This window comes from Triticum aestivum, chromosome 2B, assembly GCF_018294505.1.
Source record: "Triticum aestivum cultivar Chinese Spring chromosome 2B, IWGSC CS RefSeq v2.1, whole genome shotgun sequence".
In the NCBI taxonomy this organism is placed as follows: domain Eukaryota; kingdom Viridiplantae; phylum Streptophyta; class Magnoliopsida; order Poales; family Poaceae; genus Triticum; species Triticum aestivum.
The window spans coordinates 83,206,874-83,233,480 of NC_057798.1; the positions used below are offsets into that span (position 1 = coordinate 83,206,874).

Sequence of the window (26,607 nt, forward strand, 5' to 3'; positions counted from 1 at the left end):
ATATGTCCTCTTGGGGATTGGAGAGTAGTCGAAGTGTACATGGGGATGAACATGGGATGCTCCGCATCATCTCCCCCCCCCCTTGGGAAAGATCCGACCTCAGATCATGATCCTCATCACCATGGAAACGGGTGTCATGGACGGACTTGTAGTTGGACGTAGGTGAAGGCATTGCGCAATCCAAGTACTCCAAGGTGTCTCCGGTATGTGGTACATGCAAAATGAGCAAACACAAGCGACACTCGGAAATATAATGGTTAGCGCACACAAAATGTCCATCAATTAAGCATGAGTCCATGCAAAGAGATAGTGCGTGACAAAGCGCATGAAGCTTATCAAGATGATATAGAATGATATACAAAGCATTCATGGGATAATTAGCATGGTGCACAAAGCGACCAATTCTACCATTGTGCAAAATGATGTCATAGAGGGACGGTTCATCAATAGCATGAATATGGCAATGGATGCTCAATATGTGTAAGCTATCATGCAATTGATGGTGGACAATATGATCATGATGTATGAATATGCCATCAAGGTAGATCACAACAAATTTGCTAAGGAAGTGCACAAGATCATATATCATGGATGACATTGGAATATAAGATGCAACAAGGCAATCATAATGTGAGTCAATCCATGCATGGGGTGCAAACTTGTGGTAAGTATGATATGTCCATCGAGCATGACATGTATGAGCACAAACAACAAATATGGAGGTGTTGGTGTACCAAAGCTCGATGTCGAGGCATGAGTAGAGTTTCGAAGGTGCATCCAATAAGTGCGAGCGCTCCTCAATGTGAAGGTCCATGTAGCCAATCTCCAATGTCTTTCCTCCGTTCACGAGATGTATCATGTAGACAATAAGAAGGAAACAACAATGAAAGAGTGACCCATCCAATATGCGTATTTGAGGATGGCTCAAAGAGAAGGAGTTGACCTTATGAATGTTCTCGAAGATGTTGGAGTTGCACATCATGTATGCCTTCACATAACCAATATGTCTCGTGGTGGTACCGCCTTGTAAATCCTTCAAAATGAAAGAATATGACAAACACTTGGAAAAACAAATGAGGTTAGCGAAATGGCAAAACCAATCATTCGTGTGGTAAGATATCCAACAAGTGTATGTATAATGCTCATCATAAGAAATGACAAGGGAGTATTTCATAGTATGGAGGCATATGATGCGAGAACAACCAAATGCAATAGGCTCAATCAAACAAGCATGCATCAGAAGTAAGGTTTCAAAGTCTCTAGGATCAATAAGCATAGTATGGTTGCACTCAATACAAGGTGATATGAGAGATGCAACTAATGGAGACAAGAGACATTGATCATGACAAATCAAGTGAGAGGCATGAGCATATATGTCATCAACCCAAGAAAGCAAGTGATAGTGGAACATGGGTGGTGCAACCAAGCAAGCAATCATAGCAATCAAGTCAAGCAAGCTAGTAGTGCGAAGATGCAACGTACTAGAAGGAATCATGGCAAGCATGTCATGTGTGCAAATAGTGGGCATGAGTAATGGACATGACATATCACAAGCATGAAAGCAAGATGTGAGGAAAGTAGCATGAATGTATTGGTGAGAAGCCATATGTAAATAGCAATGGGGCATCATGACTCTCCCAACACAACAAGCATCAATGGCATGGGGCACATGATAAACATGGCAAAAGCAACAAGGATCTCCACCAAGCATGCAAATACACATAGGAGTAGCATAATGACGAATCATGGGTAGATGCAAGCAAGGGTCACAATTGCATGGCAAAGGCATAGAAGCAAGTATAACATGCAAAGTGAACACGGGAAAATGAGCATAAGGTGACAAGTGGTAAATAGCCCATAGCCGTGTGAGAGCCAAGTATAAGAGATGCGCGTAGTCCTTGCGCGAAGGGAACGGTGGTAAGGATAGTCCACGGGATACCAAGCCGTCGTTGCTCTCAAGAGCTCGTTTCGTCAACTCATGGGATTGTGAGGTTGACGAGTGTTCATAAGTACCTACACAAAACAAAGACAAAGGAAAATTTGTGTGTGCGTGGTATATGTACACATCATCCATCATGATGCGCATGTGCGTGTGTTGGTTAGAACTAAATAACCAATGCTCAAATAAATGAGATGTGTGATATAGAAACATGTCATCCATCATGATGGGTTTGTTGTTATGTATTTCATAATGGAGACTCAAATTGTGTAATGCATCATGAGAAATATCTAGAGCATTGTTATTCATGGAATGCATATGGTGCAAGCAATCATGGAAATCATGCAAAGGATGGGATGAATCAAAATCTCCAAACATGTATGAGGAAACTATGGGGTTGTCCTCATGAGCATTAATGGAAACATCACATGGAGAATTTTGACAACATCCAAAACAATGCATATTCAGACCAATGTGATCATGGCATGGTGTAGGAGATGAATTGCACAAATCATGTAAAGGAAGCATGGCAATATCATCACAAGAGAAGCAAAAGCCAATGACCATCATCTCGTCATCTATGCCATAAGTGCAAATGGGATTGATTTTAATGGGGCATGCATAGTTACTATGTTGAGATTGTAATGATGCAATATGGGAGATCTCACTCATAGCATATGACAAGTTCAAAGGTTTGTCAAACATGAAGTGACCAATAGAATTTCCACAAGATATCCTATGAAGCATAGCATCACAACTAGGCAACTCAACATGCTCATCATCATATTCATCATAAATAGGTAAGTCAAGGCATGAAGAAGTTTCACTAGCATGAAGCATGGTAATAGGTGGGTCAACATCATGGGAGCAATCGATGTCAAGATGGTCCACTAGTGGGACAAGATAAGCACCATCACCTATGTTACCTTTGTAGCATCGCTCATGTGTTGTAGGTGAGGTGTTGAAGATCCACTCGTTGTCATCTTCATCTTGATGGAACCATGTGGGGGGTGCATCATTGTCCACCATGGCCATCATCGTCTCCATTGGAGGGATGGACTCGTCGAGGGTAAGCATGACATCATGTAGGAGACCTAGCACCAAAGAAGAAAACACACTAGGAGTAGAGGTTAAGTTGTTAGAAATCATAGTGGCCTCACATGTCGTGTCAACTACCTCACTCACTAAGTGTTGTGGCTCACTCACTCCCTCAAGGATGCTCTCACTCATATGGTTGGTGGAGTCACTCAAATGGCGCTCAACCTCACATAGGATGTGTGGCATGCTCTCATGTGTGGGGCTAGTGGTGGTCACACTCATCCTCTCATAGAAAATTCTCTCAATGTCACATATGGTGGAGTCACTCATCTCACTCATGTGGTGGTGGCCCTCCTCACATGACAAATGGGGCATCTCGACATATGTGGGTGTCGGAGAGATGTAGGTGCAAATGTCTCCATGCGCGGTCGCGTAGCTTGACTCGGAGTATGAGTCCAATGTGGGCGCCGTCTTCATGTTGTAGAAGAGGTTAGCGCTCGTCGCCGTGGTCGAAGGGGATGGCCCTTGCTCGACCGTCTTCTCACCGTCTTGGTGTGGGAGGCCCATATGATGTGGCACCTCGTAGCTCGTCTCCATGACTGAAGGGAATTTCCCCTGCTTGGCCATCTTCCTTGTGGGGCTTCCGAAGATGGAAGTGTCACCCTCGCTCGTAGGTAGTCGCCTTGGACTTGATGAAGTCAATGTAGGCGTACACATGGGAAGTAGGCGAAGATGCCGTACGTCCAAAGGCTAAGATGCCTTGAGAACACTTGGCAAAGATGCCGAAGTGGTTGATGTAGTCATATCGCCGTCTTGGTGGTGGTCGTCTCGCGGTCTTCTCTTGTGCTCATGAAGCTTTGACTTGGCGTGAAGTAGGGCTTGTTGGGACTTTTGCATTTGCGCTTGTGGAGCATCTTCATGATGATGGTGTCGTTGTCGCGCTTGAGCTCGAAGGCATTCGTCGTCATCGTGCACATGATGCTTGGAGGTGACTTGCCCTTCATGACGATATTGATCACGAACGTGATGGTGGTCGCCATGTAGATGTGGACTTGGACAACTTGCACTTGCATCTTTTTCGCGCTCCGAAGACTTGTGGCTTGAATGTCGTCGCCTTGAAGATGATGAAGGGGAAGTAGACTTGAGCAAGGTCCGAATCTCCTCCATCCTTGCATCTTGCTCCTCTTTATGTGCGGCAAGCTTCTTGTCGATGTAGTCCCTTTTTCTTGCTTCGGAGTGACGAATGTCGATGGAGATGTTCTCGATGCGCTCTCACAATCTTGATTGTGCGCCTTGCACTTGTCGTTGTAGATCGAAGATAGACGCTTTGGTGATGTAGTTGTTCACGCCGTCATTGTTGTCGTAGACCAGAGAGATGCCTTGCCTATCCATCACAAGACTCGAGCAAATATGAGTGCGAGAAAGAGAAGAACTTATACCAACGTACCTTGACCGATGTTGACAATGAATCAAGTTCACTCAAATGCGGACAATGAAATAGCACTATTGGTACCAATTCTTGTCGATTCTCACACCTACACAAATAAAGCTTATGGAGGAGCTCGGTGAGGATGGTGGCATAAAAATTTGATGCAAAATGTTAGCAAGAGTCAATAATGTTGAAAGAGATTCACAAATTCGCAAGCGAAACAAATGGAGCAATAGCAATATGTGGCACACGGAAACGCACACACGGATAGATAAATGGGGTCGTGCAACCAAGGAATGAGCACAAAATGTGGAATCCACGGAAAACGCTCGTGTTGCACAACTCAAGAGAGACGCTAGCACGATTGCTCTATAGGCGAATACGATACTTGTGCACAACCTATAAGATGCAAAATGGATAAACTTCTATCCCAAGTATGCTATGTATGTATGGTTCCCGGTGTTCCTCTCAAGATGACCCAAGATGATCGGATATGACAATCTTATATGCAATGTGGTATGATGCTATGGCACTTGCTTACAAGCTCTTTGCTCTTTCTCTTTTGCTTAAAAGCTTTATTTCTTTTCTTTTTTTTCTATGGCCACTTTTGCACAATGCACAAACCAAGATAGCAATTGCGTATATGCGGGAACAAACTTGTGACACAAGATATGATACCAAGATATGCACCACGATGATATGGTATGTATGCTATGGGAAGTATGATCACTAATGTGCACAAGTAACATTGCCGGCAATACTCAAATGGCTAGTCTCGATAGGCAAGTAACGCAAAATGGTCTAGGGGTTAACAATGCAATGGCAAGGGGAATATACAAAGGAGGGATACCACGATACCAAGATGATATGGAGGTTACCGTCCGGCGATGATGAGTGGCGGTGTTCTTGATGTAGAAACCAAAATGATGGAGTCTCGTCCCTAAGTAGCCGAAACACCTTAGGAAACGGAAAAACCGCGAACTCAAAATCTCAAACGTCAGATGTCAAAATGGTGGTAGCGGGAATGCGGTGGTGGTTTGCACTTGGCAAAAGGGAAGTGGGATGATGGGCTATACATGTGTCGGAGTTGAAGTTGCCGTCCCTAAGTAGCCGAAACACCTTAGGAGACACAAGCCACAACTCAAACAAGCTCAAACAACAATTGGGTTAAGTTGGGGTGGCGGAAGTGTATGGTGGGCAAGCCTATGCTGAAGTTATGGAGGTGGTTGATGAAGAAGCACCCGTCCCTAAGTAGCCTAAACACCTTAGGAGACTCAAGTCACTACTCAAACAACCTCAAATGCTATGGGGATCAAAATGGGTTAGGTTGCGGAAGTCGGTGGTGGCTATGCGGATGATATGGTGGAAGGCCTAGGCAAAGATGCCAAAGTTCCAAAAAATTGATGGAGTCAAATGGTGGTGAAACCAACTTGAGGACCTCGGGCACGTCGATAGCTCCAAAACGAGCCAAAGAACACTCAAATCGGAGTTCGAAGCGAAAAGTTATGATGAAAAAGGTGAAAGAGGTTGATGCTGAAATTTCGGGGAAAGTTTCTGGTTAGGCCGGAAGTTCCGGGCTCCGGAAGTTCTGGTGGTGGCCGGAAGTTCCAGGGGTCGCGAAAAAGTCTGGGGACTTTGGGTAAACTCTCTGTTTAGCCCGGAAGTTCCGGGGGACGGAAGTTCCGGGGGAGTCCGGAAGTTCTTGGGGTCGTGGAATTTCGTCCTGGACGAACCCTAAATTCCAGATCTGAGAATGGGGGCGGAAAAACACGATTTCCCGGGGCAAAATTGAGACGATTTCGTGGATTGAAATGAGGGAAAAGAAGGGGAATGCTAGATCCACTCATAACACAGCGAATCCATGGATCAAAATCAACAAAACATCATCAAAACCAACAAATCACAAAAAAAATTGGGGGCTATTTTTGGTGGGGATTTTCGGATTTAGGACGAAATCAACAAAATCAAGCTAGAAAAAAGAGGGGTAGGGGCTCCAAAAATGTGATCAACCTGGCTCATGATACCAAGATGATGTAGGGTGGAACCCTAGGTAGACGATCTTTCACGTTTGGAGTGGATCCTACGGGGAATCACGAAGAACACGCGGAAGCACAAAGGGGAAACACGGGGAAAACAAGAGGGAATCACGAAACCGACAAGGAATCAATCACACAAGTGCTAGATCACCGAGAACAAAGAGTAACACATGATCCACAATCAACAAAGGTAAGGATACAAAGGAACCGTTCTTCTCTGAGAGGAGGTCTTGAATCCACGAGGGGATCTTCCCGTAAAGGGGTCTTGAATCCAAGTGGATCTTCTCCGAAGAGGCCGCAGTCTCTCACGAGGAGGAGATCCGATGGATGAGCGAGGCTCTATCTCACAAATGAGCTAAATCAACGCTAAATCTAACTAGGAGGAGTGGGGGAGTATATATAGTGCTAGCCCACGAAGGGGTAAGTGAGAGGGGGATACATGGGCCGTTGGCCCGTTCTCTGCGCACAGGCAGGCCGGAAGTTCCGGGCGGGGCCGGAAGTTCCGGGCTCCGGAAGTTCCGGGCAGGTTTCGGCCAGGTTCCGGGCTAACCAGAGAGTTGGAGCGCTCGGGGCTGGTCTGGACTCCGGGGGCCGGAGGTTCCGGGCAGGCCGGAAGGTCCGGGCTTTCCAGAAGCTTGTCCCTGCTTCTTCTTCCTTCTCCTCTTCCATGCTTGGCCTTGGTCCTTAGATCCTCCATGGTCGTCTCGGTTGTACCTGAGTGTATGCAAAGTCCATGCATGAGGTAGTAGCCATGTCTCACATGTGGAAAGTGACGGGTCGAAGAGGAGTGAGTTCACCTTGTGCCCAATGGCGTATGGTCGAGGTCTCGTCATATGTCCTCTTGGGGCTTGGAGTGTAGTCGGAGTGTACATGGGGATGAACGTGGGATGCTCCGCATCATACGGCATCCGGGAGTTACACGATCTCATGGTCTAAGGAAATGATACTTGACATTGGAAAAGCTCTAGCAAATGAACTACACGATCTTGTGCTATGCTTAAGATTGGGTCTTGTCCATCACATCATTCTCCTAATGATGTGATCCCGTTATCAATGACATCCAATGTCCATAGTCAAGAAACCATGACTATCTGTTGATCAACGAGTTAGTCAACTAGAGGCTCACTAGGGACATGTTATGGTCTATGTATTCACACATGTATTATGATTTCCGGATAATACAATTATAGCATGAATAATAGACAATTATCATGAACAAGAAAATATAATAATAATCATTTTATTTTTGCCTCTAGGGCATATTTCCAACACCGATCGCCGGAGAACTCCGGCCACCGGAGAGGTTTCACGTGGACTCCGCCGTTGCCGCCGGAGGAAAAGTGGAACCCTAGATCGCCTCTAGGTACGTGCGCGTCCAGGTGGCAGTATGTAGAGTCCATTACTAGGAGATAGACCTCGGTCTCGTCTTCAGTGATCTGCCATACGGGCTAGCCCAACAAGTTATTTTCCTACACGCGCAGGCAGCGTCATTCTTATTTGTGTGCACTGGTTTTTTCTGGTGTACTTTGCTTTGGTTTTCCTTTTTCTTTTATTCAGTTCTTTACTGGCCTTCTTTTGCTTTTCCTTTCTCTTGCCAGCATCTACAATTTGATCACTAAGCCATTGCCTTGCAACTTCTTACATCCTTCATCTTTTTCTTTTTGACACTAAAAAACAAGACTTCCTACATCCCTAATCTAATACTCCCTCCGTTCCAAAATTCTTGTCTTAGATTTGTCTAAATACGGATGTATCTAACACTAAAGCATAACTAGATACATCCGTATTTAGATAAATTTAAGACAAGAATTTTGGGACGGAGGGAGTATAACATATTGTCCTTCTAATTAGAGCTTCTGAATCTTGTATAAGTGACTTTTACTGTCAGAGAAGAAAATACGCATACTATCATATTGTAGTTACTAACAGCTTTCTTGGCATGGGTAGTATTCAGAGAAATAGTGCTTTCAGTTGGCATGTCAACATTTTGTGTGTGTAACTAACAAGATGATCTGGTAGACAACCGTCAGGTAAAATATTGGAGGAAGATACGAACAGGAAGAATATACCAAACCAAGAAATCAACATGATTTTTATCGGATACACTCAACAAAGACACTTGCTTATACCACAATTTGCTGAAAAACACACACAAATGAGAACAAAAAACTTCCAAAGGTATTTATACGAGGAAATTTGACAATCACATGGAGCGATTTTATCAATGGACTATTTCATCATAGTAGTAGCTCTCTCTTTTTGGATCTTCAATACCAGGTTCTCGTTCTTGATCGAGATCAATCCGATGTAATTTTGTGGTGTTTGTAAGGACATGATGAATTGTCACTTTATGACTAGATTGTTTATTGAAATCAATTGAATCTTTTGAGGTTTTGTTGTTGCATAATTAAATAACTTTGTATGCTCTTTGATCTATATATCTATCGATGGGTTTTTCTTCACAGGGAGTTGTGCTTTGTAGTCGGTTCAATCTTGCGGTGCTCTAACCAAGTGACAATAAGGGCCAAGCCACGTATTGTATTTGTATTGGTGCCACTAAGTATAAAACGACGGGGTTTTGTCATATTGATTGACTTCTTCCTGCCTATATTATGTCATCTTGCTTATTGCGATACTATGTTTTTTGCAAACTTAATACCTTGATATGCATGTTGGATAGTGGGTTTGGGGTGGAGTATTAGTAGTAGATGCAGTTGGATTAATGATCTGCTTCACGGCTATAATGCATGCCTATATGAGATTATGCCATAAATGATAATAGTCATGAATATTGTAATTCAGATAATTGCCCAACTATAATTTATTTACCATGCTACTTGCTGTTTTCGAGAGAGATACCACCAGTAAACCTACGGCCCCCGGTCTATTCTCCATTAATAAATTATTCTACACCATTTTATTTTTTTATTTGCCTTACTATTTTACCACTATCTATCTCTATTTACTTTTAGTATTGTAACTAGCACGACAAGAGACTTGACATGGGCACTGTCGATGAGGACATGCCACCATGCAAGATGGATACGCGCTACACTACAAGCTAGATTCGCCCAGCGCGAAGGCTGCGGCACCCCAAGCTACCAGGACCGTCGTCTCAGAGTAGCTAGATCCATCTTCCCTTCTCTACTTGGGCATTCGAAGGGTGAGGTGGGTGCAGATCTCCACCTATGACCGGAGGAGGGCGAGGCGGTACCCAAGTCCTCATCGTCCTCCGCTGCCATGAGATCCCAATCTACGTCGTGTCCTCAGATTTGGACATGGCGCCGGTTGATGGAGGCCGATCAAGTAGGATGGGGGCTAGGGTTTTTGATAGAGTGAGAGGTGAGGGGATTGTTGTTGGTCTAATGATTTGTGACTTTGGAGTACTCATTTTGCATTATGTTGAAGGTCTTGTGGTTAGACGCTATGTGCCTCTACGAGGTAATCCCGACCAAAGTGTGTTCAACGCTCAGCTTCCCATCTTTTGAATGGCTACTCAAGTTCATGGAGGTGTTCAAGTGTCCATGTTGCTTCACCGGTCTGATTTGCAATCCCCTTACTTAAGTTGTAGCAGTATTGCTCATTGCATCGATTGATACCACGGAGAAGATATATATGAGAAGTTTCATTCTAATTATTAGATACATGAATTACTTTGTAGCTTTTTAGATCTACTATAAAAAATATTGTACTTGTACATTTGAAATGGGAGGAGTCCATTAAAAGAGATGTGAAGGACTGGAAAATCACCAATCTCCTTACATAAGTTGTAGCATTATTTCTTATTGCAGGTTGATACCACGGAGAAGATACCTGTGAGAAGTTTCATTCAAATTATTAGATACATGAATTACTTTGTAGCTTTTTAGATCTATTATTAGAAACATTGTACTTGTTAATTTGACATGGGAGGAGTCCATTGGAGATCTGAAGGACTGGAAAATCCAAAATAATTAGCCATGGATAGGGTGCGTAGAAGATAGTTATACACGTGTCAGAACCATAAGTTGGTTTTGAGATATTATGGGTTTCAGCTCTAGCCTACCCCAACTTATTTGGGACTAAAGCATTTGTTGTTGTTGTTGTTGTTTGTTTGTTTGTTTTTCTTTTTACATGCTTTCTTGTTGTTGTTCATTGTACTTGTAATGTCTGTCAAGTTTGAGCAAATTTACGGGTCATTCTAAAGAAAAGAAAAGGGTAAATTGTAGAAGGATCAAAAGAAGACTTATACTTACAAAACTACTATGACCAAGACCGAGATGGCACCCGTTGAAGGATCGAAAGAAGCAAAAGATCATTAGGCTCTACACCATGCCCTTCATCACCATTTCAAAATGATACGGTATTAAATCGCATGTGTTAATATACTCCCTCTGTTTCTAAATATAAGTCTTTTTAGACATTTCAAATGAAGTATAACATACGGATGTATGTAGATATATTTTAGAGTGTAGATTCACTCATTTTGCTCCGTATGTAGTCACTTGTTGGAATCTCTTAAAAGACTTATATTTGAGAATGGAGGGAGTATATTGTACCATCTCACCTTAGTCTTCTGGGAGTGAATGTTTGATTATGTAGAGGCCAGCTGCCAGGGCTATTTATCGCTTACTAGGAGATAGGAGATAGACCTCTATCTCGTCTTCAACGATCCGCCATACGGGCCGGCCCAACAAGCTACTTTCCTACGCGCGCAGGTAGCGTTGTTCTTTTTTTGTGTGGGCTGGTCTCTTTTTCGGTGTGCTTTGCTTCGGTTTCCTTTTTCTTCTATGCAGTTCTTTACTGACCTTTTTTGCTTTTCCTTTATTTTTTTTATTTTTTCAAATACATGTCAACCTTTTCAATTTACGTCATACATTTTTCGTGTGCACACATAACATTTTTGTATACACATTGAATATTTTTTAAATACATGATTAACTTTTTCAAATACATGTTTGGAACATTTTTAAACACATGCTAAATATTTTTCAAAGACACATTGAACATTTTTTCAAATGATACAGAACTTTTTGTTAAACTCCACGAACATTCTTTTATATTGTATAAACATGTTTTTTAAGTAATGAACATATTTTTAAATGTTTGAACATTTTTCAAATGTCATGTACATTTTTAGTTACGGAACATTTATTTGTTTGAATTACACAAACAGTTTTTTAAAATTGCACAAACATTTTGTGAAATACGTGAACATTTTTCAATGTCACGTACATTTTTAAGAATGTTACAAAACATTTTTTAGTCACATGAACTTTTTTTACATTGTATAAACATTTTTTAAATGTTAAGAACTTTTTTAGAACACGTAATTTTTTTGAAAATGAACATACGTTTTCTGAATTGTAGAAACATTATTAAAAAGTTCATAAAACATTTGTCTTACATTGGATGAATATTTTTAAATGTGTGATGAACACTTCTAAACATTTAACTAAATGAATTTACACGTAAACACTTCTAAACTCTTCTAAACTCCCGTGTAGGCGAGCCGAGCTACTGTCTCACATAAAGTGAGACATAGTCGCACCCGATGATCCTTTCTTGAAACTTATTCTTTTAGCGTAAACTTTGTAAACTGGAGTAGGACCCATGCTTTATGGTTACTATGACCATAAATATAGCCTGTTTACTGAAGTCGACATAATCTTCAAGATTCATGTGAGAAGTCAAGGCCAAGCAATTTGCTATAAGCTTTGATCTTCTCATGCCCGGCTATAATTTCGCAGTACAAAAATTTGCTCACTTGAATGTCTTGCTTAAAAGAAGACGAAAATGATAATTGAGCGTATGTCACTTGCTTATTGAAAGCTCTGTCATAGACCTTTCTTGGCGAGTCAAGATGGAAGAAACCATTACATGATCAACAATATGGTCAAACATCTTGTATAACATCAGAACTTCAAGTATCTAGTAATTGGTAAAGTTTTCATGACCTCTGCATGAGGTACTTCTTGAGTAGTGTTGTCCTAGCACGTGTAAAATTGCAATTTGTGATTGCTATATGTTTGTATTATGTTATTATTGACCTCTCACCTTTTTAAACATATGGCCATGTTTGGCAAGTTCTAGTTTTGCTTGAGGTCAAGCAAGGTCTAAGCTTGGAGGAGCTGATACGTGCATTTTGCATCACAATTTCAGAGGATAAATAATCTACCTTTTGCCATTTCAATTGCCTTTACATCAATTTACTTGAATTTTTTGCAATGAAAAGAATCCATGAAATAATTGTCAATGGTGTTATCAGAGTGGAATTTGGACATTTTTGAAGAAAGTACCCTGCCAGGACCCAAAAAAGTAGTTCACGGAGTTTCACGCCAGAAGAGGCCATGGGCCAGAAGGAGGCAGCTAGATGACCCCGAGGTTCCTAGACGCCCATCTTACAAGGGCATCTAGGGCCCACAGGTGGCCTCTGGTGAACTCCCCCCCCCCCCCCCAATTCCTATATACTCACTTTTGAGGAGATATTTCAATGACCATTTCTCTCTGAATTTTTCCGTCGTCGCTGCAAGGTGGAAACCTAGTTCTTCTCCGGAGGGCTAGCCAGATCTGCGCCCCTCCAGCCGAGGGAATTCAAAGCAATCGACACCACCGACTCATCAAGGGGAGCATCTTCATCCAAGACACCTTCACCATCTCCATCAACAGTACCATCTACTTCATTCCCATCTCATACATCTATGTACAATCAACTGACAATTGTTGTATTAGTAGTTGATGCCTTTAGTTTTACTGGTGAGAGATCATTAATTTCGTATTGTTACACTTATCATTATTATACTGAACATGCTCACCGTGATGCATTGTGAGTAGTTCCCTTGTGTTCGTGACTCGTGAGGTTATGCGAAAAAGTACGTCCGAAGTGATACATGCCTGCATTGGATGGCTTCCGTGATCCAGACATATGCGGGCGGCTTGAGGGTCGCCGTTGGAGATGCCCAGCGAAATCGAAATCGTTTGCTCAAAGTTTAGGAATGGCGAAGACGCCTTATAAGGGAGCAATGATGACTCGGAGATTCCCTTTGACAGGGCCTTAAACGATGCAACGATTCCCTGAAAAAATGGAGCCGTGATGACGCGTGATGTCTCGACGAGATCCTCTTTAGAGTGGTACCTGTGCCGCTCAACGGTTGTAACAGTTTTAGCCCGGTTTTCTGTTAATTAACCGGGCAATCTCTTGTGCTTAATTAATATAGTATAGATGAGAAAAGGGCGACGCGTCTCGAGGGCGACTCGGGGGCGACAAACCTCCCCGTCCGCCTCCTCCCCTTCTCGTCCTATCCTCGCCGCCGCTGGAGACGGGCGCCGGGTCCCCTGCGCGGCCGCTGATGATGGTGGCGGCGAGGCCCTCGGCCGCGGCGCTGCTCGGGCTCGGGCCTAGGGTTTGAGGCGGCGGCCTCTGCTGGTGAGGGCGGTGTTGTCCTGACGGCGGGCGGCGCTCGCCGGAGTTGAGGGCCGCGTCTACTTGGCCGCGCGGGCGGTGAGTTGGCGGTGGATGCGGGCACCGCGTGGAGGGATCCCCTGCTACTCTCCTTCGCCAGATCTGAAGATGGCGCACCCGTGTTGCTGCTTCCTCCTCATCAGTCCGGCCGGATCCGATGGCGGACTGCGCGGATGTGGGGTTGGGAGCTCTGGATTGGAGTAATTTCTTGGCCGGCTGCGGCGGCCACGACGCCGGCGGTGCTCCAGGCGTTGTTTCCTTCTTGAATGCGGCTTCGAGATCCAGCTCCCTCCCCCTCGTCCTCCCCTGCACCCGGGTGAAAACCCACAACTTTGGTTGGGCGGCGGCGGTGCCCGACTCCGTCACCTTCTTAAAGGCGCTGCTTTGGGTCCGCGGGGAGGTGGGACAGTTGCAGCGCGTTCTTGGCGTTCCTGATGGCGGCGGTTCTCTCTTTAGTGGTGTCGCTTTGCCATGGCGGTCGGCTGGTCCGGCTCTCGTGGTGATTGTGGTGCCCAACTCTTCGCCGTGTCTTCCTGGGGTGCTCCCTTTCCGTCCAGAGAGGCTGGAGGTGGAGCGGCTTCATCTTGCACGGAGTTTCGGTGGAGATGTCAAGTCATGCCTGACTGACAGGTGCTACGCTTTGTCATGCCTGGTCGGCAGGTGCTACGCACGATAGATCTTCCAAATACTTCAAGTTGTGTCGGCTGGTGGTACTTGGCAGCACGGTGCTGAGGTGTGTCAGTGGCGACCGCAACGTGCTCAGATGTTTGCGCGCAGGGAGGAGGTGTCGTTGGACGCCATGGTGGCGTCGATGATAGCTGGACCGAGCAAGGTTGATGCATCAGTACAGTTTTGAAGATAGAGCGGCGGCAGTTGGCGGCGGCGGCCTCTGAGTGCACGCCGGACCGGTGAGACCCATGCCCGGCAGGCCTAGATGGGACCTCAGGTCTTAGATTTTAGGGTTGGCTGCGATGTCTGTTTGGTATTAGGTCCAGGCTATCTGCGCCCCTTCATCAACTGGATAGAGTTGCTTAGACGGCGGCTTTAGTCTTACTGTTATATTACTTTGTATGAGAATAATTAATAAAATGGCCGTATGCATCGCCCAGATGCAGAGGCCAGGGGTCATCCTCCTTTTCTAGAAAAAAAAGATGAGAAAAGAGCAAATCTTTTGCCTCTGTCTTGAAAGAAAAACGGAATCGTTCGTGAAGAAGGCGCGGTCGAGCCTGACCAGGGATCTCTTGGCCATTGGACCAAGTGCATACGCGATGTATGAGATGCGGGGGGAGGTCGAACATCAAATTCAGCTGTACTGCTAAAAAAATCAAATTCATTGTTACCAATACATTGTCACTACTGTTGTCTTGAACTGAGCCTGACAAACGAATTCATTTGCATACATGACGGTACTTGTTCGTAGCCTGTATCACACTGCAGTTCAGAAACATGAGGCGTTTCATGAACGTTGATTCGCCATTATATTTCTACTATATTGTTCTGGATCTCATAATGCACACCATGAGGCATTCCATGAACATGAACCCTCCAGACTAAGCTGGAGCCAGACGGGGAACATTGAGAAGATGGACAGGAGAGAAGACATGTATGGGCCGGTTTGCCGATGCCGATGGATGGACTCTCGAGTCTTCACTACAAGGCGCAGCCGCAGCAGAGGAAGAAGGCGCAGACCATGGCCGCGATGGCGACGGACTCGACGGCGGTGACGAGGCCCCAGAGCACGGCGTCGACGGCCGGGTGGTCGAGCAGCAGCCCGGGCCAGCCGCGGAGGAGGTCGTAGGGCGAGCGCAGCGCGGCGCCCGTGTCCCGCAGCCACCGGAGCGTGGACACGAAGCCGCCTCCGCCCATCACGTTGGTAGTTGTAGATTGTGTCAGTGGGAGCAAGCTTAGCTACTGGTCTGTCAGCTGGGTTTCGTAGAGATCTCTCCTCTCCCACGGTATATGCTTGGCCGGGCGGCACGCTACTCGTTGAACGTTTGGTGCGGGGTGGAGCGAGGCTGAAGTTGAACAGCGCGAGAAGCGTCTGGAGCCAGGGTGACGCGACGTGGTTGTCTCCACGTGTGAGCGCTGGACGGGTCGTAGAGCGCGCGGAGAGTCGTACGTGCTCGTCTGGCTTTGGCTGCAGCCCATAGGCACATGTCTGGGCGGACACGTGTAAGTACGTCTTCGATGAAGGTAGAAGAAAAATGATAAAAAAAGAGCTGCGTCTGCCGGGAGTCGAACCCGGGTCTATTGCTTGGAAGGCAATTATCCTAACCGTTGGACTACAGACGCTGGCTATGCTAAATTTTACGATACATACAATTCGTACAATAAGGACGCACGTGAACGATCATCACGTTGTGCCCTTTCCACCGGGAGCGTTAAACCCGTTGTAACCGTCACGGGCATCTCCAACGCCCACTGTATGTATCTATACAGATACTAAACTCCCATGATTTGAAGCCTTGTGGTGCATGAGGGGTTATGGGTCGGTGAGGGCCCCACTTGTAAGATTATGTGCTGTTTAGTTTTATTTGTTCTTTCTTTTTATATTTTATTTTTCATATTTTAATTCACAAGTGCTTAATAAAGTTTATAAACATTAACAAACAAAGCATTGTTTAGATTTTCATTAATATTTATTACATTCAAAAATATTTTTGAAGTTGATGATCATTTTTAAAGTTTGTAAACACTTTTAAAATTCAAAAAATAATAATTTGTGAATATATTTAAAATTCATGAATATATTTTAAACTCATGAACGTTTTCTAAAACTCATGGTTTATAAATTCGTAATATATTTTGAAATCCTTGAACATCTTTTAATTAAACTAACTTTTTCAAATAGAAAAAGGATAGTCTTTTTCTTTTCTTAGCTAGCATTAGGCGAGCGAACAAAACTAAGTGAGCAAGAGGAGCAGGGAGCCAAGCTAAGCGGACATGAGATTCGTGGGCTGGCATATGTGAGTGTTATAGCAATAATTTCACGGTTTTAGCATGAAAATAGAAGCTCTCAAGATGCTAAGGCGACCACCACCAACTGACGTCAAGACCGAAACATGTAAATACACCACAACCACACACCAAACAATTCCATTCTCCTCCGAAAACAAATACAGTCTCCAAGAGCAATCTGACACGATATATGAATGAAAAAACACCATCAAAACATAATTAAAACACAAGTCAACACAGATAAAATCCAAAGAAAACAACCAATCACAATAGTCTACTAGATATAACGGAGTTAATCCCAGAGTGAAGAACGGCGCGGCAAAGCGCGCGTTAGCCTCTAGTTCTATTGGTACGTGGAGTGGTTGGGATGTCTATTTTCACGCAAACTGAAATTAAACTGAAGGAGCTTTGCGGAGGTTCGGATCATTGTCACGTAGGACTCCGACACCCCCACTCACTTAAATCCCACTCCCAGTCTGATTCTCTTCCAGTCCGCCCCTGCTCTCTTTGCGTCCGTACCCTTGTCCTTCAACACCACCATTGTACCTCTTCGACTGGCATCCAGGCATTACCAAACGTCCCTAGCCACTACTCACGCACCCGCTTGTCTTGTACTACGATGCCGTCCACCCAGGATATGTCTGCAACCATGAACCCTATGCCCGCCCCCTGGCGATGCCGTCAATGGCGGACACCACTCCTGGCAGGTGTTCGGTCAAATGTCATTGAGCTTATTTTTCGAACTTCATGTCATTTTTTAGAGTAAGAAGGATAGTGGGGACTCAGACCACGTAGGATGAGTTGTTGTGCGATGCGTGGTTGACCGTATCTGCGGACTTCATAGGCAGGAGCACAAGGGGCTGGATCTTTTGGCAGCGTGTGCATGGTTTGTTTTATGGGCGAAAGTACATTGCACCCTACGACATGCACATCATACATGAACACAATGTGAAGTTATTAGCGTATCGATGGTACACCATATAGAACTCCGTCATGGAGTTGTGTGGCACGGTTGATCGGTTGGAGGCAATGTTCGTCCTCGAAGCAGCCTCTGCCTCCATCGTGGATCATCTCCAACAACTCCCTGTCTTCGTTGTCATACGTCGTCCTGCCCGGTTGAGACATACCCACGAACAGAGAGCGGGCACCGAGATGATCAACGCCCAGCGTCCGTGATCGGACAATGCCGGTCGGGGAAATGGAACAGCGTCGCATTGATGCCAACGGAATACACTGCTATCGGCCAAGTTGCTTGGTGGCCTACAAGTAGGGTGCCTGATATTGTTCCGGCCAGGGCGACAAGTTCATGGATGGTGTTGGCGACGGCGCCACGCGTCCTTGCCCCGACCCAGCCTCTGAAACCTCTCCCCGACCTCACCGCCCTTCTTTTTGCCGGTTGCCATCCTTTGCTTTTTCTTTGAGGCGCGGGCTTGTCGTCTCGCCGAGTTGGTCTTTCGGGCGCCACCTTCTATGGATCCTCCACCCCCGCCGACTTTGGAGTTGTTCACACGGATCCATGCGGGCGGTGGAAGCGAAAAACACATGAATTGGGTTAGAGGACGGCGGCGATCGGAGTAGATAGGGTGGGGAAAGGGGGTTTGTAGCGAAAATAGTGCAAACAACTCCAAATGTGCGTGCTCCGCCTCGATTCAGACTGGGATGGGGGTATGGACTCCTACATGGCTGAGATGCGACTCCTGCAAAGCCCACTGGTTTGTTTCCAGTTTGCGAAAAAAGGAATTTGCGGACGCATAACCGGACAAATATGAGTCTGCATTGGATGGCTTGCAGCGTCCAGCCATTTGCGGCGTTTTGAGGGTCCGTATTGGAGATGCGCTAAACCGCGCGAGTGAGAAGCATCTCGAGCTGAAAGCCTACATTTAAATAGAAAATCAAAGGAACCCGACAGATGCTTTAAACAAAAAAACTTTGAACCAAATATAGTCTATGATGGAAATGATACAAAACGGAAGATTATTGTATTGGCAATAGAAAAATTGGACGGCTTGCAGCGTTCGGACATTTGCGAGCGTTTTGAGGGTTCGTGTTGGAGATGCGCTGAACCGCGCGAGCGAAAAGCATTTCGGGTTGAAAGTCTACATTTAAATAGAAAATAAAAAGAACCCGACAGACGCTTTAAATAAAATCAAAGGAACAAATAATACATTTTGAACAAAATACAGAATGTTTGTTGGAAATGATACAAAACGAAAGATTATTGTGTCGGCAATAGAAAAATTGGATGACTTGCAGCATTTGGACATTTGCGGGCGTTTGAAGGTCCGTGTTAGAGATGCGTTGAACCGCGCGATCGAGAAGCATCTTGGGCTGAAAGCCTATATTTAAATAAAAAATCAAAAGAACCCGACATACACTTTAAATAAAAAAAATAAAGGAACAAATAATACATTTTAAACGAAATACGGAATATATGTTAGAAATTATACAAAACAAGAGATAATTGTATTGGCAGTAGAAAAATGCGTCTGCCGGGAGTCGAACCCGGGTCTATTGGAAGGCAATTATCCTAACCGTTGGACTACAGACGCTTTTTGTGCTAATTTTCTTAATACAAGTTATTCATAATCTCATTTGTACAATAAGGGCCCAAGTGATGGATCAGTGGCTCATTGCACCATGCCGCTTCCTCATCATTAGAAAAAGAATACAGCACGAAGCCGCAAGCGTTGAACATACCGTACCATCTCTCCCATCAGCTTAGTCTTCTGGGAGTGGATTCAATTACACTAGTAACGGTGAACAGGTTAGAACTAGCATCTTTTGACAGTAATCGTACCGCAATGTCATTGGCTACATCAAAGTGCTAACTAGCATCTTTGAACGGTGAACAGGTTACACTAGTAGAGGCCAATTCATGGTTTAATTCTATTCTATCTGTAACTCCTAATCTCAAAAACATAATTATACTTCTAAAATGGTGAACAAAATGGCCACCGACAAGATTTAGCAAAATAAAAAAGAAACCTATGACATATGGACTATGTAACTAGAAAAGCTTGACAAATTACGAGGGTGACAATAAACCAAACGCATGCCTAAAAATAGTGTGGCATGGCTATTAAATGTGGCAACCATAACGGAAATTCGCAAGGCCATGTAGGTGCAGAGGCACCCGCCCAGTCGTGCCTACCTCCTGATTGCTTTAAGATTCATAAATTTGATTAGTCTTAGGCCTTTGTTTACTCTAGGTTGGGGTTCGTCCATGCACGTTTTTGACAGCTTTTGTCAGAGCTGCACGCGCCATACACCTCACCTCTCATGCCTTTTTCATTTCATCTTTTAATTTCAATCTAGTTTAAACCAAAAGTCTAAATTAAGTTTCCTTTGCATATATGTGTTCGTCGCGACAAGAACTTTTGAACATGACCAATCTTGAATACATTTCAACAACTTAAAAAAAATCCAAGTTTGAAGTATTGAAACTTGATAGTCATAACATTAAGTTTTACAAAGTTTCATCAAGTTTTACCAAGTTTCATATGTTTTTAGGGTTTTAGAGTTATGGGCTTAAGGTTTACGGTTTGGGGTTTAAAGTTTTAGTTTTAGAGTAGAACAATTATTAAAGCAGGGGCGCGTTAGCTCATCTCCGACCGAAAAGCATATTAGGAGAAGGTTGGCATAGAAAGCGACTGGAATAAAACATATCCGACGGTCTAGACTTGGAATAGAAGGATGGATTTTATTCAAAGTAGAGAAAATAGCACAATCTGCTGATCATTTGCAAATACCGGAAGAACAGAGAGGGAATTCGGTAAGAAGATAACAAGATGGATTATTTATGTGGCGAGACATGGACGAGTACAGAGTCAGAGTAGTAAGAGCATCAACTACCGAAGACCTCATATCCTCTCCAGACGTCCGGACAGACAGCCGGTCACTACGTATACAGGAGAGATAAGGTTAAAAAACAACCCAACCGGACTCCTCGCTTTGTCCGCACAATCCACAAATCTTCGTACCCATCCCATATATACAGAGGAAATGAGAATGTTCGTACATGTCCGGACAGTCCCATGTAGGATACGGTCCACCGCTAACCATGTTTCCTCATTGTTTATTTTTTCTTTTATCTTTCTTCATCTCCATCAGTCATATGTATTTGACGGGACAATTTAAAAGGTACTCAAAGCGGACACGTACCGGCTGCTTCCGTGGACGTTTGTGGATTCAAATTTGTGCATCGCAAATCGATAGGGGTAAGTGTATGTGTACGTATGATCGTAGACCGTGTTAAAAGAAAATGGATACGGTGAGGTGGCATGAAAAGACAACGACCATGTTCCGACCGCACCAGCTCCTGAAACAGGATCCGGCCCGAACCGAACCAGAGCCCGACCCGAGCCTACCTCGCCGCGTCCGCGCCATGCCGCGCGTCCCACGGCGGCCGTCCGACGAGGCGCGCCGCGGCGCGTACAAGCCACCGGGCGTGGACGCCGCCCGCTCGCGCCGGCGACGCGAGGACCGCCTCCTCGCCCTCCGTCGCCGCAACCGCGACGCCGGCCTCTTCAAGCGCCGCCGCGAGGAGCCCAGCCTTACCCCCGCCCCCGTCGTGTCTCCTTCTGATGCGGCCGCAGACGCCACCGCGCCACCTCCTTCCTCCGAGCCGTCTTCGCCCCCGTCCTCTCCGCCCCCCGCAGACGCTCTGCGGGCCGCCGCCGACGCTGAGGTGCGGTACTTAGGGTTCTGACTCTAGCCGCCGTTGGTCGTTTTGTAAGAAAGTAGTATGATTTGCCACCTTGTGTTTGAAATTTATTCGTTCTGCGAATTATAGCTCATGCTCGCAAGTGGAGACCTGTTTAGTATTTGAAGCCACAGATGACGCGCAGAAGATAATTCCAACAGAGAATAGATGGTTGTTACTGCATGGTTTTTTTTCTACCAAAACGCCTCACTGCCATGTTTGGATGAACACACTTATTACTCACTTGTTACTAGTATATAGATATTGGCTAGTTATCTGCCTGCCTTTGAAAATGTGAACTGTAAGGAGCCCGTGACAAGTTCCTCCTATGGCTTGGCAAATGTCAACTGTTTATGCGATGGATCAGATCCTTTCATTTGTCACAATGCAAGAATTACTTGTGGTGTGCACTCATTATCTTTCTTTCCAGATTTCCTTATTCTGTTTCTTGTATCCAGTTAGCTTGAAGGCCTATCAGAAATGGTGGATAAAGTCTGGTCAGATGACGCAGCTACTCAGCTGGAAGCCACAGTCCAGTTCAGGAAACTTCTCTCGGACGGTACTTGACATGTTTAATGTGAGATGCCATTTCTTCTGTGTGTGGCTAAAGATTAACTTGTTATTGCTATATCTGTAGGGAAGAACTCAACCATGATAAAAATCATTAGAGCGGATGTCCTGCCAAGGTTTGCTGAGTTCCTTTCAAGACAAAGACCTCCTCAGCTCCAAGTATGGTCGTCTGTTTGTTTTCTTTTGTTTCTTCCCTTTGTTTTTCTCTGTAAACAATCTTATACTGGGTATACCTTTTGCAGATGGAAGCAGCATGGGTGCTTACCAACATAGCTGCTTCTGATTATACACTGCTAGTTGCTGAATGCGGTGCTGTTCCAAGGCTGATAGAGCTCTTAGAATCCCCGGATGCTAATATCAGACACCAGGTCAAAGAATGATACTCTATTGTACATTGTTTTTGAAATGGTTTTGTTACTTATATTGTTGGCTCTGTTGTTAAGCAGGCTACATGGGCTCTTGGAAATATAGCCGCAGACATGCCTAGCTGCAGAGAGATTGTTCTTGATCATGGCGCTGTTACACCATTACTAGCTCAATTTAAAGAAGACATGAAAGTTTCAGTTCTGAGGACTGCTACATGGGCACTGTCAAACCTTTGTTTTGGGAAATTACCGGCTGAAGTACAAGTGGGTCTCTGTATGATTATATTCCCTAGTTAACATGTGAATTTTTTTTTGCTGAATCTATTTTGGTTGATCATTGCAGGTGAAACCAATACTGGAAATAGTCAGCCTTCTTATCCATTCCGCTGATGAGAAGATCTTGGCAGATGCATGCTGGGCTCTTTATTATATATGTGATGGTGTGGAAGGTGGCATCCAAGATGCATTAGATGCAGGTGTATGCCCTCAACTTGTAAAACTTCTGATGTAAGTTGGTGGAATCAGTTTTGTATGCATTTCCACATATGAGGAAAAACCACTCACGACTCATCATATGAAACACTCTTTTGTCCTGGTTTTAGGCATGCGTCAGCTAATATTCTTCTCCCTGTCATTATGTCACTCGCAAGAATTTCTGCCGGAGATGATACTCAAGTGCAGGTTGGTTAAATTTGTATAGACCTGTACTATTTGTTTCATTGTTTGTTATTATCTTTTACTTAACCAATATGGACTGTCAGTTAACTGCAACAATGAGATCAGAGGAACCGACTATGTAGTTGCTTGAATTGGCAGGTGGGGTTGGGGGTGGTTGCTCTATTGCCCGAAGTTCATCTTACATTAGCTGCAATGACTGTACCTAATATTGCATATTTACATTATTGGAGTCTGACTAGATCATTTATTTCCTCAATAAACCTCACCAGCTGTTCATCCTCTAACACCACTGTTTGGTACCAGCCTCACTGATTTCATACTTCGCAAGTTCGTATGCCCATATTCCGATCAATTCATGTACACTTCATGCAGTATGAAATTGTGAAACCTTAGGGGAGCTCTGCATGCCTCCGGCATATAGTTTGCATGTGTGTTGCTGTCAGAAATTTATATGTATTGTCTATTATTTGCTACAATGCCTAGCCGGTGTTTATTTTGGTGTGTTGAACCTGTGCAATAATGTTTTTCAGGTCATAGTAGAACAGGGCATTCTTCCTTGCTTAGCCCAGTTATTAGCGCGAAATTATCCAAAGATCATCAAGAAACAAGCTTGTCTAATTGTTTCTAATATTACCGCTGGCAGCAAGGATCAGATTCAGGTAATAAGTTATATGCTGATTTTGGTGTTTATGCAATAAAATTAGGCTCCTGCGTTCAGTTGAATGGAACTGAATGTACATTGGTTGCATTATCATTTTGCCCTATGTCAACTGAATCTTGCACATTTATGTTATTATTACTATTGGTTGACTCATAATTCTTTTGAAAGGCAGTCATTGATGCTGATGTTATGAACCATGTCATTGTTCTACTAAAGACCTCAGAAACTGATTTAAAGAAGGAAGCTGCTTGGGCTATATCAAATGCTGCCTCTGGTGGTTCAAGCGATCAAATCCAGTAAGTCTTAACCAGTGGTTATCTTGCGTGCTAGTTCACACGCAATTTGAACATTCTTGCTTTCATTATTTTGTATGTGCATGATGTTGAGCCAAGTGCTTTGCAATGACTTTTTCACTCTCTGACCGCAGATATTTGGTGAGCCGGGGATGTTTGGAGCCACTCTGCAATGTCCTCAAGTACCAAGACGTTGATCTTGTGTATACATGTCTGGAAGGTCTCCAAAATATACTCGAGGAGGGTGACATCGGGAAGCAGCGCAATGAATCCGCGATGAACCCGTATGCGCAGTTTATTCTGGAGAATGGGGGCTTGGACAATTTGGAGGATCTGCAGGATTTCGACAATGACGCGGTTTACAAGTTAGCCATGAAGCTCCTCGAGAGGTATTGGGACGAGGAAGTAAGCGATGACGCAAACTTGACGGCCTCCAAAGACCACCCGGCAGAGAACGTGGAGACGGTGCAGCCGGAAGATACCGCACAGCCGCCGGTAGCAGCGTCCAGTGTGGACGGAACCGAGTGATCCTAGACGACCGCATTGCTCGTAGCTAAATCCTTCTTCCTCGCATGATTAAATATCAAATTATTCATGTGATCGTGGCCAGCATAGAGAGATATTTATCGTCGTGAAAAAGAATTCTCGTGAAATGTCTGTACTATGCAGTAGAACTGAAAAATCCGTGAATGCGTGGAATACGTGGTGAGCAATCCAAACTTGATGGGAAAAAATACATCTGGGAATGGGTGAGCAGGAAGTGTAAAGTATGTTTTGACATGTGCCTCCTGCCTTCTGTCTAGTGGGAGTGATTGAGGAGCTGATCCTGGGGCTCGGTGAAAGCCTTGTAAGTTGTAACCAACCGGGCCTGTGTTCGATTGACCCTGCAATTTGATAGTACCTCTTGAACTACAAAAACGTCTTCCGTTTAAGAACAGAGGGTGTATGTTTGATGTCCACGGTAGATGTGATTGCTATAAGTTCAAGTTTTGTTTCCCTAGTAACAGAGTAGTACTATGTGTCTCTGAAATATCGAGCACGCGGCTGGCTATCGGTTTCTCAACAGGCAGGTGTAGTGCAACATGTAATTCTCAGGCAGTATAGTACTTCCTCCCAAATTACTTGTCTTGATTAAAGACAAGTAAGACAAGTAATTTGGGACGGAGGGAGTAGGTACAAGGTGGGATGCAGGCGCATGTATCCGCAACAGTATTTTTCTGGAGCAGCACAGTGTTTAAAACAGGGGCGTGTTACTTCATCTCCGGCCGTCACTCCGCATGCTTCGTGGACGTGTTCGCTTGCATCCTTATTTCAGGTAGGACATGTTTCTTAGAAACCCAAATGACCATAGTGTACTCGAAAAAGATGTAGTAGTCCATCTATTATCATTCGTAAGACCAAAATGTGGTGCTGTCTAGTCAGGAACAGTCATTTCACGGAGAACCAAAATGCGAGACGAATCGACTTCTGGGGCGTAGACTTCGTGTGCGGTGAACGGGAGGGCTCGGTGACTGGACTTGCGGAGTAGCAGCCCAGTACTGGAATGCGGAATATCTGACGAGACTAAAATCTCGAACCATCCTCCCTAAAATCTCGAACCAGTACTGGAATGCGGAATATCCTTAAGCCCTAGTGAAGCTTCTCTGCCTATAAATACTCCCACAACGCTGAGCCATAAACCTCACCACAAGCCAGTGCCAGCCTCTCCTGTTCCTCCTCGACTCCCAAGCCCTTCGCAGTTCGTACCAAGAGCTAGCTAGCTCGCCATGGCCTTCTCCAAGCCCCCCGCTCTCCTGCTGCTGGTTGCTCTGTCCGCCACCGCCATGCTCGCCGCCGGCCAAGGCTGCGGCGGCCACAGGGTGACGGTGCAGAACCTATGCGGGCAGGACCTGAAGCTGAGCCTGGAGGAGGGCCGCGCACAGCGCGACCTCCTCTTCCCCGACGGGTGGGTGCTCCCGGACGGGAAGCACGAGTCATTCGACGTGTGCGCGTGGACAGGGGGCGTGCTTGTGTCCGGCGCTGCGGTGGCCAAGGTCCACCTGGGCCACGACGGCGGCGCGTACTACGAGGTGAGCACCCAGCAGTCGGGCCCCATCCTTGTCTCCGTCACCCCGCACGGCAGCCCGCTGCGGGGGCACTGCCCCACGGCCGGGTGCAACGGCGGCGGCCACTGCTTCGAGCACTCCGTTCCCGACGGCGACTGCCACGGCGTCACCGAGGTGAAGATCGTCTACTACAAACCGTAGACTAGATCGATCGAATCGCCTTGCTAGCTGGCTGCGTAGCGTACCTGCGAGTGGTTCTGAATAATGTTGCAGCGCATGCAGCTAACTCGATCGTTAGCCGGTGCTGCAGCTGTTGCCGGCCGTTGGGTGAATCTGTTGTGTGTTGGCGGTCACCGTCGCCCAGTAGTGTAGTGTTGGATTTGCTGTTTAACTTTGTATTTGCAGAGATGCATTCATGGGCTTAGCCCAGATGCAAGTGTTATGGTGTCATG

At 45.1% G+C, this 26,607-nt stretch overlaps 2 protein-coding genes and 1 non-coding gene across 5 annotated transcripts; 2 read left to right on the forward strand and 1 right to left on the reverse strand.

Moving 5' to 3' along the window:
* Nucleotides 1-16,103: 16,103 nt before the first annotated feature.
* On the reverse strand, nt 16,104-16,175 carry TRNAG-UCC (transfer RNA glycine (anticodon UCC)). The gene has a single exon. It is a non-coding gene; the product is annotated as a tRNA-Gly (tRNA).
* Nucleotides 16,176-21,164: 4,989 nt separating this feature from the next.
* Nucleotides 21,165-25,042, forward strand: LOC123043611 (importin subunit alpha-4). 3 transcript variants are annotated; one of them, XM_044466113.1, is made up of 10 exons: nt 21,165-21,528; nt 22,006-22,102; nt 22,181-22,272; nt 22,356-22,481; nt 22,560-22,742; nt 22,822-22,985; nt 23,081-23,159; nt 23,687-23,815; nt 23,986-24,113; nt 24,245-25,042. In XM_044466113.1, exons 1-10 carry the CDS (start codon nt 21,226-21,228, stop codon nt 24,636-24,638), a joined length of 1,695 nt encoding a protein of 564 aa, XP_044322048.1. In that variant the 5' UTR covers nt 21,165-21,225; the 3' UTR covers nt 24,639-25,042. The 3 variants fall into 3 exon arrangements, with proteins under 3 accessions (XP_044322048.1, XP_044322049.1, XP_044322050.1); XM_044466114.1 differs by having other exon boundaries at nt 24,034-24,113; XM_044466115.1 differs by having other exon boundaries at nt 21,241-21,528; nt 22,002-22,102.
* An 834-nt stretch (nt 25,043-25,876) lies between these two features.
* On the forward strand, nt 25,877-26,356 carry LOC123040557 (uncharacterized). The gene has a single exon (XM_044463366.1). It carries the CDS (start codon nt 25,877-25,879, stop codon nt 26,354-26,356), a length of 480 nt encoding a protein of 159 aa, XP_044319301.1.
* Nucleotides 26,357-26,607: the final 251 nt, after the last annotated feature.